Source organism: Pseudorasbora parva, chromosome 25, assembly GCF_024679245.1.
Source record: "Pseudorasbora parva isolate DD20220531a chromosome 25, ASM2467924v1, whole genome shotgun sequence".
Taxonomy (NCBI): domain Eukaryota; kingdom Metazoa; phylum Chordata; class Actinopteri; order Cypriniformes; family Gobionidae; genus Pseudorasbora; species Pseudorasbora parva.
Genome location: NC_090196.1, coordinates 26,873,860 through 26,892,613, shown reverse-complemented (window position 1 = coordinate 26,892,613; position 18,754 = coordinate 26,873,860). Strand labels below are relative to the sequence as shown.

Sequence of the window (18,754 nt, the reverse complement as noted above, 5' to 3'; positions counted from 1 at the left end):
AGATGATGCTGAAAATTTGACGTTGCGCCTGGTTAGAATGCGGTGTTGGATTTGAAGGTAAAATACCAAGGCTTGTCAGCACATCATTGGGACCAAACTTACAATTTTCGAAGGAATGACACCACCATTACTGAGTTTGAAGAGGAAAATGTTTAATAAATGCTTAGTTTGCGTTTGAAAATCCAATGTGAATATACAAGCTATTTTGGAGGCCACATTATTATAGCGGTTTTCATAAAATCCTTCACAAGTGACAATCCTGCACTGTACAACAACACGACTCTTTGTAGAGAACAAGAACATACAGGGTTTATGATGGAATATAAACGAAATAACCCGATACTGTGTGTTAAGTTTGTTTCAACGTTTATTTTTCATTGTTGTGAAAATGTGAAGTAAACCCAATTCTTTGGGACCAAACTAGCGCACTGCCAGTTACATCACAGGAATATCAACATTGGGTCTTTTCCTTAAAATATTCTGGACTGTTCAAAGACCCAACCACATCAGAGCACAAACATCAGTGAGTAATATATTATATATATATATATATATATATATATATATATATATATATATATATATATATATATATATACATACACACACACATATATGAATAAAACTCCAGAAGTGTACAGTCTGAGACTGATTAGTTTGGACAATGAACACCTTGGCAAAAAGTGTCATCTCAAACGTTTGTGCTGTTTTGTGAGACGTTCCTTGTGTTTTTCAGCACATTGCAGTGCATAGTATGGATAGTAATTTAAAACCAGGTGGTGTTTTCATTGATGGTTTGAGTTGACATATTGTTAAGGCAATTTTGTGTCTTTTTTGAAGAGAGAAAAAAAGCAATGATAATAAAAAGCACTAAAACAGAATGTGTGTGTTTTGTGGGTTTTTCAAGCTTTGTTTAAAGGTAGTGCAGTGCACAAGACACATCCCCGCCTCCCCTCCCAATCTTTAGCATATTATCACTCCATCACTAGGTATTCTGGGAGATTGATTGTTTTCAGACAGGTCATTTTTCAGCAGTAAATCTCTGTATTATAACTGTGACGGTTCTTTAGTGGTTTTCTTTCTCCCTGATGTGAAAGGTCAGAGGAAATGTTCCTTGACAGTCGATCACAGCAAAGGAAGCGTGAATGGCAATTTCTGAAAATGAGTGTCTGATTGAATTTGTCCCTCCTCATTGAATTTCAGTCTTTCTGAGTAGTTGGGAAGGCACAAGGACAGTACGTACAAGCCGATATACATCAGTGAATGCATACATATTGACTCTTTTGGTATTCAGTAGGAGAAAACAAAACCGATAAAGGCCTCTCACTTAGGCTATGAATATCTGCGTGAAGCTGCAAATAGGCCTAGTGTTTTTGGATAATTTCCTGATGTCATATGCATAATGTATACATCCGTTGGCTTTATTTGCATCTCTGAGACTTTGATCTAAAATCTGTCCTTTAAAGGCTTAAACGGGTCTGTCTGAATAATTCATTAAAACAGTAACGTAAGCAAACAGAGAGAGAGAGCCAAACTCTGAAACCTTTTCAGCTTGCAGAATCCTTGTTGCTCTTCAAACTGCATAGTGCCATTGAATGCCCGGCTCCACAGCCAATCAGAAGAGCCGTAGTGTCTCTGAGCCTGGGGACTGGCTGTGGTTGCGTGATGTCACAGAGGGAACCGTCTCCACACATTCCGTGCTCATTCCAGCCCCAGGAGAAGATCCGACCCCCTAAAGAGAGAGAGTGAAATATATTCCATGACAATGTTACAACTTGAAATCACAACAATAGATAGATAGATAGATAGATAGATAGATAGATAGATAGATAGATAGATAGATAGATAGATAGATAGATAGATAGATAGATAGATAGATAGATAGATAGATAGATAATGGATGGATGGATGGATGGATGGATGGATGGATGGATGGATGGATGGATGGATGGATGGATGGATGGATGGATGGATGGATGGATGGACGGACAGACAGACAGACATTTACTCAGTTTGCAGACATTTTTATCCAAAGATCTATCCATTGACAGACAGACAGACAGACTAGATAGATAGATAGATAGATAGATAGATAGATAGATAGATAGATAGATAGATAGATAGATAGATAGATAGATAGATAGATAGATAGATAGATAGATAGATAGATAGAGACAGACAGACAGACAGACAGACAGACAGACAGACAGATACAGGGCCGGTGCTAGCCATTTGGGTGCCCTAAGCACAAATGCCTCCCCAAACAAACACCCACCCACCAAAGAAATAACTACCATTCAGAATTTCTTATTTAGGTTCTCTTTACTTCCAAAATAACTGCTGCAAATGAATAATTGAAACTGAACAATGTAAACACAGAAAGTTAAAAGTGCAAAAAAAAAGTTTTGTGTAAATAGAATAAGTCTATGAATTTTATAAAGTATGAATTTTAAAGTGCACGTTTTAAACTGCTAATAACCATGCATAACTGCACAGTACAAATTACTCAACAGAGGGACTACATCTCTATAAAGAGTCCATTCTGCTATTCTATAGAACTATATTAAACATTTTCACTACCATCAGTTGTCAGAGGCCCTACAGAGGCACACGTCTACATTTCCTAGCTGCAAAATCAGCTATCAGGTCATCATATGACAGTTTCTGAGCCACGTCCCCATTGATAACCACAAGACAAAATATTCAGGGATTCTACTGAAAACCAGAGGGAGTCTGGCACAGAGATTCACCTTTTTCTCGACTAATTTGGTCTAGGCCTATGTTTTGAAGTACTTAAATTGTCTGGTTGTAATTGGTTGCAATCACTATGGCACATCCAGTTAGAATGCAATAAGGACTCTGATGTTTCTTCTGTAACATTTATTCTCCACCATAAGTCGGGGCAAGTTTGTGGTTCTGAAAATATACATACAAATTGGTAAATAACAATATACAAAAGGATGCCAATAGCAGTACACATAAATGATGTGTAATTATGATAACAATGGACAAATAACAGTACAAAGTACTAAACTGTTACACAAGAAATGAAATCCGCACTTACTAGCCTATAAATTGTCATGTAGGCTTATTTTATCATCATGTAAGAATCCTGTTCTGAGCGGGGCTCGAACTCCCGGCCGTAACGTCATTAGCGCCATTCCGGCTGCCTTTATGTAAACAACACAACGGTGCATTTACGGCATACACATTTAGCTCGCGAATGTACAACAAAGAATATAGCACTCATGGTAAATATATGTAAACATGTCTTATAATAATTATAGTACAGAGGAATACTCGTTCTCCATTAGAATTGTCTATGCACGATTGCGATAGATAAGGATCTATGCTACTAATACTTTCAGTTCGCGGTAAACTATGATTTTAAACAATCATAGTACATTATTATGTACACATGACAGTCCTTCATAACAGCCTATATTACTTTTGTATTGCATTTGTATATTAACATGCTTTTAGAAATATTTTATGTGTTATTTATACTAGTAGGCTAGCCTATTGTGATGATTTTTTCACGACCCAGATTTTTTGGTGCCCCCCCAAGCACTTGGTGCCCTACGCGCAGTGCGTAATGTGCGTGTGCGGAGCGCCGGCCCTGGACGGACGGACGGACGGACGGACGGACGGACGGACGGACAGACAGACAGACAGACAGACAGACAGACAGACAGACAGACAGACAGACAGATAGATAGATAGATAGATAGATAGATAGATAGATAGATAGATAGATAGATAGATAGATAGATAGATAGATAGATAGATAGGGATTTGAATTAGTCACAAGTTCGATTCACAGCTAAAATACATGCCTACATACATAATAAAATGTATGTAATTATTATCAATAATAAAAAAATAAATAAAAAAAAACAGTACTGCGCCTTTAAAAATGATTCTGAATCATACACATCTCAATCAGACCCTCCTGCAGTCTAACAGAGACTTGAGCACCTCTAACACGTCCAGCTGGTGGGTGTGGTCAAGCCTGCATCGCCATGGTAGCACGTGCCACGGCAACATGGTTACATAACAGGTCTCGTCGCCACGGCAACCAGGAGCGAGCATGCTTTCTCAAGGGTAACTCATTTTGTCGCCCCCCCCCCTTCTCCCACACTCCCCTATTTCACTGTAACACTGTTAACAGATGCGACTTTATAAAATCATTGTTTTCTTGTCTGTAAGTGGGCTACAATTTTGCACAACTACAAATAAAATATAAAATAATTTATGTTGACCAAAAAAAGCTAATAAGACCGCTGTGCATGACAATAACATTGTGAACAATTTTTTTGTTGTTGTCCAATTCACTGTCTTTAAAGTATGGATGATAAGTAATTCGCAAAACAAGAGCTCTACAGTGTTCAGTCAGTGATGTACAGCAGAACTGTTCCCATAGCAACACACTTACAGACCATAGAAACATATAGAACAGCATACTAATCTAGACAAGAGAAATAATGAAATAAAGCGTCCCTAAACCTATTTAATGTCATTTTTAAGATGAAAATGCCACAATGTTCTCTGAGAAGAGTCATGCGTGTTTAGAGAATGCTAAATGATTCCCAGGGCATGTTGAGATGTTATTCATTTGCTCTGTTGTGCCATGAGACGTCATGATTTTGTCCCCGCCATCTCGAGGGTGTGCGTCCCACAAAGGAACAGAAGATAATCCTCAAGTTCCCCAAGAAACGAATACTTCTTCAGCAATCATCCATGCTTCTTTTCAAGGTAATCAGGCTCTTCATCAAGTTACCTTCTAAGCTGATGAACTGAGCTGCTTCCATCATTTTAGCCCAATTTAGAGAGAAAAAAAGTGCACCGTATTGTTGTGAATTCAAGAGTCGCTTGGGTTAATTTGGTCAGTCACTGGGTGAATCTCACAAAGAAATAAATATGTCTGGATTGTATTTCACGGCGAATGCAAAAGAAGGATACTCTGATTACAGATCACAGACAAAATATCACTCACTAGTACTATAGGGTCAGATTTACTAAACATGGCAAATTAGCGTGAGACCGCAATCCCACAAAAGTCCCGATAAGAGTGGAAAGTTCTGCATGTGATTCACTGACGACGCTAACAATCTTTCAAGGTATAAGACATGCGTCTGAGGTCAACTAATGATGTTTGTGTGGTTGTTACATTCAAAAGCATCTTAACTAATAAGTAATAGGCTATTTTCTACACTGGTTTTGAGTCTTTCTCCTGAACGCTGGGTTATGATGGGCGTGACGCACTGGAGACTTGGAAGTAAACGCCCACGGCTAGGATTGGATAATATTTGCATATTTAATGAGCTTTAGCTCCCCTGTCAGTTCACATGAGGGAGGGATTGTTTTGAAAGCAGCAACCAGAATGATTATCTCGATCACAGGGCACGATTGGTCGATATAAGCGCGGACCACGCCCACACAAGCGTGCGCGCGCCGCCCTTCAAATGTCAAGTCGAGAGAGACAACAGCACAGATCAAGAACAGAATATTATGAGATTCATCAGCCTGCCAGGCTTTGCGAGGCCTGGACCATGCGTGTCGGAGTCCAGCGTGCTAAAGATATGTTTCTGTTAGACACGTACACATAAGCAAAATTATCTATAACAATGCAATAGACATGCTGTAGAGGTGTGTTTCGTAGCGCTATGATGTAAGAATGAAGCACGAGATCGTTTTCTAGGCCTGGTGTTTATAAAAGCTTTTCTTTGACTAACAGCAAAGTTTTCAGCTCTGAAACTTACAGGATAATCTTATATTACCATAACCTTTTCTATATCAAAAGCTCAAGGGAAAGTTGATTCACCACCCCTTTAAATACTCTCCTCTCATAAATGTTGAGTCTGAAAGGGAAACGCCCTCAAATGCATACGCGATTAGGTCAGCCGCAAAAATAACTGTCCACGCCTTTTCAGCTGTAATTTCTCACTGCGTGTCTTTAGTACATCCTGACAGAAGTTTAACTCAACTCAACATTTTCCTTGCCCTCCACCTTCCCCAGCACCACCTGCCTAGATCTGCTAGAGGGTTCTCCCGACTGGTAACACGGCGATTCCTACTAGCCACTTTTAGCGGGTTGAATTTTATATATAGTATATACTTTTTTTCAATTGTAGTTAAGGCATCTGAAAAATATCGATTTTTCAATACGTATCGATACACTGAAATGCTTCCAAATACTAATTTTCCAGATAACACCAGCTGCGCTTTTCCGCTTTCTCATCTGTCTATCGACAGCGAATTGTCACACAAACCCGCCTCCCCTCACTCACTCATTTTATTTGCGCCGGATGAATATTGTTGGTGTTACAGGGCTTGAATTTCGACGTGGGATTGCGCGTATTGCACATTATTTTATACATTTTCACAGATTTTGTGCTCACACCCAAAGTGTGTGCACATAAAGCCACCTCTCAGTGCTAAATTTAGTTATAGTTTGCTGCTTATTGCGCTTAAATAGTTAAAAACACAAAATAATGTCAAAATACCAGTCGTGGGAGGTATTTGTGTAAACACATTTAGTAATGTTCAAGTGAACACAACAGTATAATGGATCTGCGAGTCAGGTCTTAAAGGGACAGTAGCCTAATATTACTGCTGCCAAATTATGAGATAATATTAAAATATCCATATGGCAGTTTTTCCCCATAGTATCGATGTCAAAACTGTGTATGTATAGTATGTATAATATAAAGTAATGTCAAGTTAATGTATGTATATATGTACAAAATATCGAAATATATTATTATTTCCTTTGTGGTTACAAGAACTTGGGTCTCCAACGCAGTTTCTGTTGTAAATACAGCATGCGCATGCGTCGTGGTGCTCACGTGCTGCACGGAAACAGTGTAGGAGACACAGGCTAGAAAGTATTGAATAGTCATTATTTTTGTTTGTTTTTGCACCCAAAAAAAGTATTCTCATTGCTTCATAAAATGATGCGTTCTGAAGATGGACAGAACACATTACGGGTTTGGAACGACATGGGGGGGGGAGTAATTAATAACAGAAATTTTATTTTTGGGTGAAAAACCCTTTAATGGTCCAAAAATAAGGCTATGTTTCCTTTATGCAAAATATTAATTCTCATCTTTCCTTTTGAATTTGGGATAAAATACAAAATAATAATATTACAGTATCATTAGGCAAAGACAGCAAAAAGGCAGTTTTAAACAAACTGCATGAACTGCAATTAGTCAATGGTGTTACTTTTTTTCTCTCTGTTAATTTGTTGGGGAATTAACAAAAAGGAATAGCTTCCATCACATCAATAACTTCATATTATTTTTCAGTGATTGCTCATTTCCCTCTGATGCCCTTACACAAAGGCACAGGGACTAATTCCCAGCATCCTTCTATGATAGCAGTGAAGATCACAGCACGGAGCGGCGGCTTAATTACTCCAGCAACAGATACTCATCTCTACTAATGCTAAAGACGCAGTGCTGAAAATGTCCTATTACTGAAATCCAGACACTGAAGTCTCAAAAGTACAGAAGCCAGAGCTGGTTCTAGAGTTAATTCTGGCCATCAGGCTTAGTGAAATCTCAAAATGCTGGCTTACTTCTCTTTTAATCCTGTCTTTTTTCTCCCCCAGCTCAATGTCAGAGCAGTCACATCCCATAATAAGCTACTTTACACCTAAAGATACTGTAGAATTATTGTCATGGCAACTGCATATGAGAGTAACCTTGCTGGGAAACCTAAAGGCTATATATAGGGTGAATTCAGGATGAGTGGGACACTTTTTCCAAGTAATTTCAATGGTAAAAAGTGTCCCCCTCACCCTGAATTTACCCTATATACACCTATAAACAGAAAACTCCTGATTTTGTGCACATCCCAGCTTGACGTTTGTCTTTCTGATGGGCGGCAATGATTGACTCTCGGTTCTACGAGTGCGTGACGGAGGCCTTGGCAGCTTCCTTTCTGATGACTGTTACGGCCATCGGACACATGAAGACACCAGGTGTTGCCATGGAGACTACAAACTGCAAACATTCCTAACATATTCACAGAGTAATCTGTGCACAGAGTCATGCATGCTGATATTATAAAATAATGAAATATTCAATTTCCTGTGCCATAACAGCACTAAAAACACCCAAGCTCATTGTACTCACCCACAACAGCCAAGTTGTGTTCGGATCCGCATGCAATCTGCAAAACAAACAAAGGGAAGTTTGTGAGAAAACTGGTATTACGCTCTGATCGCAGTCCAAACACAATAATCACTGACAGATGACCGACAGACCTCAGTTTGACTCGCGTCACACAGAATCACTCTCTCTCTCTCTCTGCATGTAACGGGATGCCTGAATCGAACATTCCCTGCTGGGAAGCGGGTGCGAGGACTCGGGGTGAGGGGGGGTGATTTACACATACCACAAAACAGCACAAACACACAACCGGCCCCGATGCTGGAGTCATATGTCCGTTACCATGACGACCGGTGAGGACGTGAGTGGGTGACCGGGCGTTTCTGGTTGGTTTATTAATGTTAGGTGATCAGAGCTCGTTACTTAGAGGAAATGGGCTGCTAGTGGATAAAAACACATCGCTAATGCTGTCTGCCAGAGCTGGGAGGATGCCGTCCACACAAACACGCTCCGATTAGTGGAAATTATCCCAGTGCATCATGGGAAATGGCAGCAGAGATGCTGGGCCTGAAAAGAATCTTGAAACTTCTATTGTTTATCGTCCAGTCAAATTTATAAACCTAAAACTAAATCCATCTTATTTTATTTGCATTTTGGAAGAGACCACAGTTACTTAGCAGCTTAAACATAAGAGAAAACATTTAGTAATTTTTATAATTCATTTTGAATATATTTTAATGTATTTATTAATTGAGAATAATGTATTAAATGTATTTAAGTCATTTAGTATATAGTATATAGTATAAATGCGATATACATACAATTGGAAACAACACATAATTACCTTAATTTAGAATAAACAGATACATTTCTTTAAAAATGCTGAATTATATCTAGAATATTTCCATTTGTATTTGTTTATTCATTTATAAATGTATATTTTTTATTCTTAAATGTTAATATTTGAAATACATTTTCTATCATTTTCTCTATTTTTGCTTTTATTGTCATTTTTTCTTGTGCATCTGTTTTTTGATTTGTACAGTATAAAAACAATTACGCCTATGGTGAGTCCACAGAAAGATAGCGCACCAGACATGTGTGTGTGTGTGTGTGTGTGTGTGTGTGCTTTAAATGGACATACATAAAAAAACAACAAAGAACTATCAGTTTTAATTTAGAATAATCTATGAAATTTTAATTATGCATTATTTTTTAAATACTTAGAATAAGATACAGTAATAAATATATACACACATACACAGTTATAAACAATATCTGCATGAGTAGATGATATGCTTTTACAAACCACACAAAATATGGGACGGTGACGTAATGGTCATTTAAACAGATATTGAATATCAAAGCATTCTAATAGTAATGTTGACTGTTAAGGGAATAATTAAGTTTTGATGCACTAGGATGTTCTGCTCGCATCTCCTGTGGACTTTGTGTCAACTAAAACTGAAAGTACAAAGCAAGGTCTTTTGCAGATACAAACAAAAGCAGGATCCTCCTGTCAGACTCCACAACAATGATCCGTCCTGATGTAGTCTGTTTCTCGCGCCATCACCAACAAAACAACCCCACCTCCACCCAGCCATCCCCATCTGACCCCACGGCACACAAAAACAACACAGCTAGTCAAAACTGCTTTTGGACAGAGCACAGGGACTGTCCAAACCACTGAGTACTGCTGTCAGATCAGTAGCAAGGAATGCTGTAACATGCAGACTAAACACTAGTCTAGCTTAGCTAGGCTTATGACTATCAGGATAAAGTCTAGTGTACTTATTCTGGCCAAGAAACGCCCTCTTAGACCATCTGACTGACATGTGAATCAACTAACCAAACAGTTATTGCAATTCAAACCACCTCATTCCCATGAAATATATATATATATATATATATATATATATATATATATATATATATATATATATATATATATATATATATATATATATAATGTATGTGTATATCATTCAATATTCTTTGCTCATTATTAAATATTATTTTTCATTTTATTTTATAATCTATCTATCTATCTATCTATCTATCTATCTATCTATCTATCTATCTATCTATCTATCTATCTATCTATCTATCTATCTATCTATCTATCTATCTATCTATCTATCTATCTATCTATCTATCTGTCTGTCTGTCTGTCTGTCTGTCTGTCTGTCTGTCTGTCTGTCTGTCTGTCTGTCTGTCTGTCTATCTTTATACACACAGTGAGGAAAGTAAGTATTTGATCATGGAGGGGTCTGAAATTGTCATCGTAGGTGCATGTCCACTGTGAGAGACATAATCTAAAAAAAAATCCAGAAATCACAATGTATGATTTTTTAACTATTTATTTGTATGATACAGCTGCAAATAAGTTTTTGACCACCTGAGAATATCATTTCATCATCACCTGAGAAAATCAATGTTAATATTTGGTACAGTAGCCTTTGTTTGCAATTACAGAGGTCAAACGTTTCCTGTAGTTTTTCACCAGGTTTGCATACACTGCAGGAGGGATTTTGGCCCACTCCTCCACACAGATCTTCTCTAGATCACTCAGGTTTCTGGCCTGTCGCTGAGAAACAGAGTTTGAGCTTTCTCCAAAGATTCTATATTGGGTTTAGGTCTGGAGACTGGCTAGGCCACGGCAGAACCTTGATATGCTCCTTACAGAACCACTCCTTGGTTTTCCTGGCTGTGCTTCGGGTCATTGTCATGTTGGAAGACCCAACCTCGACCCATCTTCAATGTTCTAACTGAGGTTGTTCCCCAAAATCTCGCAATACATGGCCCCGGTCATCCTCTCCTTTATACACCACAGTTGCCCTGTCCCATGTGTAGAAAAACACCCCCAAAGCATGGTGCTATCACCCCCATGCTTCACAGTAGGGATGGTGTTCTTGGGATGGTACTCATTCTTCTTCCTCTAAACACGTTTAATGGAATTATGACCAAAAAGTTATATTTTGGTCTCATCTGACCACATGACTTGCTCCCATGACTCCTCTTGATCATCCAAATGCTCATTGGCAAACTTAAGACGGGTCTGGACATGTGCTGGTCTAACAGGGGAACCTTCTGTCCCATGCATGATTTCAAACCATGACATCTTAGTGTATTACCAACAGTAACCTTGGAAACGGTGGTCGCAGCTCTTTTCAGGTCATTGACCAGCTCCTCCCGTGTAGTTCTGGGCTGATTTCTCACCTTTCTTAGGATCACTGAGACCCCACGAGGTGAGATCTTGCATGGAGCCCCAGTCTGAGGGAGATTGACAGTCATGTTTAGCTTCTTCCATTTTCTAATGATTGCTCTTTGGTCTTGGCCATGTTAGTAGTTGGATTCTTACTGATTGTATGAGGCTGACAGGTGTCTTTATGCAGCAAACAACCTCAAACAGGTGCATCTAATTTAGGATAATGAATGGAATGGAGGTGGACATTTTAAAGGCAGACTAACAGGTCTTTGAGGGACAGAATTCTAGCTTATAGACAGGTGTTCAAATACTTATTTGCAGCTGTATCAAGCAAATAAATAGTTAAAAAAATCATATATTGTGATTTTAGATTATGTCTCTCACAGTGGACATGCACCTACGATGACAATTTCAGACCCCTCCATGATTTCCAAGTGGGAGAACTTGAAAAATAGCAGGGTGTTCAAATACCTATTTTCCTCACCGTGTATATGTATGTATGTGTGTACATTATATATATATATATATATACACACACACACACACACAATTAATATTATAACATTATAAAATGAATAATAAATAATAAAACATTGATATTTTCTATATATCGAAATATTGAACACTGAGATCAGTCAGTGTCTTCAGCTGTTTATTTAGAGCCAGTTGTTCCCATGTGCCTTTGATAATGAAGTGCAGAACGAGGTGTCCCACACCAGACATGTTCAGGCGCTGTGATGAAGCCTCAGGCACAGCACTGCACTGTGGGAGCTCCGACACAGACCGCGGGACTCCAGCGCTCTGGGTGTATGTGTGAAAAAGACTGTCGGCTGAACCTCCACGTGTGAACAAACTCATTTTAAGAAATTACACCACCCATTACTGGGAGTTCAGCTCCGTATCCAGGAAGGAACACAGTCATTTTTAGAACACAGTATTATGTTTCATCTACTGATAGGAAATCTTACAGTGTGGAGCAAGTGAAGATGCCAACTTCCCCATGATTGGCCAATATGCTTTTAGGGGGTTGGAACAATTGATTTGAAGTCTAAACAACAGTTTCTCCTGATGATAGATTGAGGTCGTAGCTAAACGATCGATCAGTGCAAGAAACTGAACATTATTTACAACATTTTTAGCTTGCGCTCCAGATGGCTGTGAACCTGCGCAGGACATGTTCAGTTTCTTGCACAGGCCGACCATTTTTTAATTAATTAGAACTCAATGTATCGAGCCACGGTTATACATTTTGTTTTGTTTGTATATGTTGTTTTGAAACACCAAATTTCATGTTTGTGTGAACTATCCCTTTAGGTGCATCTTCCAGGTATTTAAAGTGTACTTTTACACACTGAGTGTTTATTCTACAAAACATCACAGACTAGAGCATAAGTACGTGAATTGGGACTTCTAAGATTCAAAATGAAAAATAAATCATAAAACTTGCCCATATGACAGTATACCAATCTGGCATAACATTATGACCATAATGTTATGCCATAAATAACCAATTCCTAATATTGTGTTGGTCCCCTTTTACTGCTAAAACAGCCCTGACCCATCGAAGCATGGACTCCACTAGACCCCTGAAGGTGTGGTGTATTATCTTGCACCAAGATGTTTGTATTGACCACACAGGCCAGCTTTCGCTCCCCACGTGCATCAGTGAGCCTTGGCCGCCCATGACCTTGTTCCACGACCTTCCTTGGAGCACTTTTGATAGAGACTGACCACTGCAGGCCGGGAACACCCCACAAGAACTGCAGTTTTGGAGATGCTCTGACCCGATCTTCTACAATTTGGCCCTTGTCAAACTCACTCAAATCCTTACGCTTGCCCATTTGTCCTGCTTCTAAACCATGAACATTGAGAATTATGACTTCACCGGTCATAATGTTATGCCTGATTGGTGTTTTACTTGGTTGGTGTTTTACTTGGTTTACCTGATTGGTATTCAACTAAAATATTAGGCGTTATTAGTTCAAAACTGTAATATCAGTCCTAGCGCTCTTTAGAGTGTTAGAGTCAATGATAACAGAACTGTTCCTTTAAGCCTCAGGCAAAGTCTTTCCATCAACCACAATTCAGCTCTTAAAACTTTACATTCTGAAGGTTACTGAAGGTTAAATGTGTCTTCAGACCCTTCTACACTTTTTCCCTCCCTCCTGAGGTGTTATAGAGGATATCGTCCCCGTTTCCTGTCATCAACATACAGCGTGCGGACGGGTCGCCGGTGGCAGGACATTGTAGCATAAGCAACTTTAGAGGATTAAAAAAGACATGAGGTCCATCGACCTGGCAGAGAGCAGCGAGAGCGCAAAACAAAGTCACGCAAGGAGATCTGACACAGAGAAATGTTTAGTAGCCATGACAATGTCTAGACCGTGTCCTGGACAGCGTGTCCCTCTCGTGCGACAACTTGAAATTGAAAAAAAAACAATGCGAAAAGACGTAAATGCCAAATGTCTCTTTTCTCTCGCTCACAGTATCTGAAGGATGTTCTGAAGGCTCTGTGACTCATCAAACACGTAAAACCAGAGATTGAGAATAAAACACTGTGTCATTGAGTCTTTCTCTTCCATAAGTATACACACAGATGCTGCGATGACCTTCAATTTAAATCAACTCTGTCTCTGGGCAGGATGCGAGAAAGAATTGTGGGACTGTGCAGTGTTTTTGCCCCCTACGGGAAGACATTACATACTGCATTCTCTCATACTCATACTCCACAGCACAAGAAAAAAAAATCATGCTTTGGTAACTCATAATTATGACATTCATTATAATAATTATTATATAAAAAGTCTAAATTATTACATGCTAAGTCAAAATAATGACATCAAAATTTGATCATAATTTCCTTTTTTTCCAATTTATAATTAAGACTCAGCAATTTTCTATCTGATTACTGTAGTATATCGTTATTTTGATTGATCTCATTTTAATTTTGACTCACAATATGACTTAGAATATCATAACTTTCTCATAATATTGACTTTTTATCTCATGATTTAAAATGTTCTCATAATTATGATTTCGCTTGCTATCATTTGACATTTTTAATCTCATAATTACATTTTTTAATCTCGTAATATTATTTAGTGTATCATCATTTTGATTAATCTCATTATTTAAATTATTTATCACAAATTTTGACCATCATAATATTGACTTTATCTCATAATTTTAATTGATCTCATAATTATGATTTAGTTTCTCATAATTTAAACATTTTGTATCATATTTTTAAAAAATTAGTACATCGTAATATTGACTTTATCTCAACATTTTGACTTCTCAATTTAATTTTTGTCTCATAGATTACATTTTTAATCTCATCATGTGACATATCATATCATATCATAATTTCAATATGACGGTATATCATCATTTTGATCTCAACATTTCAACTTTTTAATCATAATTATGATTTATCAAGTCGTCATTTTGACTTTTTTATAGTATTTGTGATGCATATCTTACATTTTTGTGACTTTTTATCTAATAATGTCAACTTTTTATGTCATAAATAAATAATAATAACAAAATTATGAGTTACTAAAGCATGACTTTTTAAATGGGCTTACATATTTATTTGATAAGTATTACTATTTATTGAATGTTGGTATTTTGTATCATACTGTATTTATTGCCATTTCACAATAAGCCACAAAATGATGTGTAGTGATTTTATCTCGGTTACCAGGGTTTTAATAAACTTACTTCAAAATATCCATGGTAAAATCATTACTAAACAGTATATGCTTGTTTTTACAGTATATGAACACTTTTACCACAGTACATGGCTGATATCATACCTGTGTTGCTCCAAATAGAGCTTTAACCTCGATGGGGCGGCTCAAGGTTTGGCCAGAAACATCAGGCTGTTTTTCCGTTCCCTGATTGGTCTGTCCTAGCTGTCCGTAGTTTGATCTGCCCCATGTGAAGACCCGGCCACTCTCTTCAAATAGATATTACATTATAAAGTATCACTAGAATAAAAGATTTGTGAGAGACTGCGTGTAGTATGACTCACCTGTTTTTGCAACAAGGTGCGTCCAGCCGCTGTGAACGACGGTCACTCTCTCGCCCCCCAGCAGAGATCGATCCAAAGCCACGGGAAGGGGCAGGAAGAGGCTCTCGCTGACCAGCAGACCATGTTTATTGCTGCCCCAGAGGAACACGTCACCCTTGACTGAAAACATATGGAATTTAAACAATACAATCTTTCGTCTCTATCCTGGCCAATCAGAAGATAAAATCAGTCTGATTTGTTTGATAAATACTCACCTGTCAAACAAATGCAGTGGGTGGAGCCTGCAACCACCTTCTGTGGGGTCACATGATCTAATCCTGCAGATCAGAAAGCACTATAAATAACTACGAAATTAATATATAATTTAACAGACATTTAGGAGGTAAACTAATAAATAGGAGTAAGACGTAAGATATATTCTCGTGTATTTCGTGTAGTGAGGCTAATTTAGCTTTGAGACCAACTGTGTGTGTGTGTGTGTGTGTGTGTGTGTGTGTGTGTGTGTGTGTGTGTGTGTGTGTGAGAATGCTACCTGGGACAAGGCAGGGCTCCTTAGAGGATAGATGCGCAGGAACAGGATGGGGACTCAACATTCTCTTAGCGTGACTCGACAGGCCAGTTCCCCACTGATACACACGACCTGATGCTTTAGACACACACACACACACACACACACACACACACACACACACACACACACACACACACACACACACACACACACACACACACACACACACGTTGATTATATGGTAAATGTTGATTATACTATTAAATATATTTAATATCTAATTAAACATTTTTAAAACATGTTTGTTTAATATATTCAAATTACTATGTAATTAGAATTTTTCAATGTTTAATGTTCAAAACAAATAGACATATATAGCAACAAAGACGAATAATTAAATATTATTATATTTAAATAAATTATAATTATACACTTAAATAATTTATAATTATTAAATATACAATTATGTATTCTATTTCATATAACATTTTAAGTATTTAAATCAAATATACATATTAATGCAAATAAATAAACATTATAATCATTATAAAAGTATAATTTTAAATATTAAACAAATATACATTTGATATTTATTGTACATATTCATATGTAATACCTGTACATATAATTAAATAGTATTAAAATACGAAATTAAAATACTACAATATAATTTATAATTATTCAACATATACATTTTCTCAATATTTAAAATAAATAATAATAATAAAATATTTAATATAAAAATGTTTAATATATTTAAAAATAATAATATTAAAATACATTTAATATGTAATTAGAAATTAAAATATATTCAACATATACATTTTCTCAATATTTAAAATAAATAATAATAAAATATTTAATATAAAAATGTTTAATATATTTAAAAATAATAATATTAAAATACATTTAATATGTAATTAGAAATTAAATATAAAATGAAACATTTACATTTTTTTTTCAATATTTAATATTCAAAACAAATATAGGCCAACATATTTGTTGTTTCATAATTAAAAGCCCAATTTTTAAATTTGAAATTATAATTACATTTTATTATTATTGTTGTTTGTTTGTTTGTTTAAACAAATCAAATATAAAATTAATTTAATATATTTAATATTATAATTCAATATGTAATTATATGTGCAGGTATGTAAATAAGAAAATAGGTCAAATTATTTGCATGAATATGTATATATTTATATTTGTTTTAAATCTTGAAAATAAATATTGTTATTTATATCAAATAAAATAATAATTTTATATTTAATATGACTGTATATTTTTTATAATTTTAATATCATATCATTTAATAACTTGTCTTTGTTGGTAAACACTAGGAAAAATAAGTAAAAAAATCATGATATAGAAGCTATTTATAATACATACAATTATTTTTTGAATTTAATATAAAAATCTATATTTATATCGAAATAAATGTACATATTATACACTTTTTTTAAGACAAATAATTAGACATTATAACATTTAAATGATAATAATTAGAAAAATGAAATGTTAATTATAAAACATAACTTATAGATTTGAAATATTTTATATAATCACAAGTAATACCTGTACTTGCTAATGCGTGTCTGAGCCCAGCAGCCACACTAGTAACAGGCTCATTCAGTGTCTGCAAACAGAACATCGCATGACTTTACTACAATCCTCACACACACACACACACACACACACACACACACACACACACACACACACACACACACACACACACACACACACACACACACACACACACACACACACACACACACACACACACACACACACGAGTCTTATTCTGGTCTCCCACCTTCACGTGTAAAGGTTCTGCTGAGTGTGATATCCTTGGTGAGACACCAAGCTGTCCAAAAGCATTGGAGCCACACACCAAGACCTGAGCGTCACCTGACAGACACAGATCAGATATCAGTTATTCAGCTCTGAATTAAACGAGAGGAAGTCTCCATAGGCAGGTCTGAGAGCACTTGATCTAATCAAACTCTAGACAGAACCACTCAAATAACCGATATCTCTAATTTCCCCAAGCTCTTTTATTTTTCAATCGCTGGTCTCTAATAGTCTGTCACATAGAGACCAGAATATGAATTTGATGGCCCAACCACTCACCTGTCAGGATAATAGAGAAGTCCCAACCACAGGACACCTGCTGAACTCTTCCGCACCCAGACAAACGGCAGGGCTGAAAGGTTATGACCTCTGAAGTGTGACTGAGCCCTAACTGACCTTTGTGGTTGTGTCCACACATCAGGAGGTCACCTGAGTCTGGGTGGAGAAATGTTTTTGTCATACTTCAACTTGTCCACTAGAGTGCGGCATTGATCCATAAATAAAAAGTCAGCAAATACAGCAATAGTTTGAGGATTATTTGACTAATTCAAACGACGTGTCCTTTCAGAGTGTTAGCAATAATATCTATTATTTTTAATAGTGTTATAGGCCAGCTAACCAGTGATGACAGCCGAATGACCGCCTCCTCCGGTTATACAGCGGACCCTCACAGCCTGCAGTCCGCCGTCTGCACGCCGCGGCTCGGCTTGGTCTTCGGTGTGTCCCAGTCCCAGCTGCCCGTAACTGTTGGCTCCCTGTGACGCGAAATCACACTATTGATCAGTAAGCGCTGTTTTTTGTGCTTTAATAATTCGAGACTGCTCATATTCGTGTATTCTCGTGAATATAAGGAGTGAGGACTGGCACCATTACTGCACGTTTCGAGTAATGCAAAGTAGGCTAAATAAAACTTACCCACGCGTAAAGTACACATTCTGACAGCTGAGCTCCTTCCATCAGATATAGGCGCAATTGGATGACATCGCCTTAAAGTCTTGAAACGTCACTGGTTTCCTGAAATATTA

At 37.0% G+C, this 18,754-nt stretch overlaps 1 protein-coding gene across 1 annotated transcript; it reads right to left on the bottom strand.

The window, feature by feature from the left end:
• Positions 1-839: 839 nt before the first annotated feature.
• On the bottom strand, positions 840-18,754 carry sergef (secretion regulating guanine nucleotide exchange factor). The gene is made up of 11 exons (XM_067437036.1): positions 18,645-18,754; positions 18,349-18,484; positions 18,009-18,164; positions 17,692-17,786; positions 17,451-17,511; positions 15,894-16,007; positions 15,616-15,678; positions 15,362-15,520; positions 15,144-15,286; positions 8,142-8,178; positions 840-1,732 (listed from the first exon to the last, which is right to left on the bottom strand). Exons 1-11 carry the CDS (start codon positions 18,684-18,686, stop codon positions 1,548-1,550), a joined length of 1,191 nt encoding a protein of 396 aa, XP_067293137.1. The 5' UTR covers positions 18,687-18,754; the 3' UTR covers positions 840-1,547.

Coding starts and splice junctions, on each gene's coding strand:
- sergef (XM_067437036.1), bottom strand. CDS start 18,686: ATGGAAGGAGCTCAGCTGTCAGAATGTGTACTTTACGCGTGG. Junction 15,679..15,893: donor GGAGCCCTGCCTTGTCCCAG/GTAGCATTCTCA, acceptor TCTGATCTGCAG/GATTAGATCATGTGACCCCA. Junction 15,521..15,615: donor CCACTGCATTTGTTTGACAG/GTGAGTATTTAT, acceptor ATATGTTTTCAG/TCAAGGGTGACGTGTTCCTC.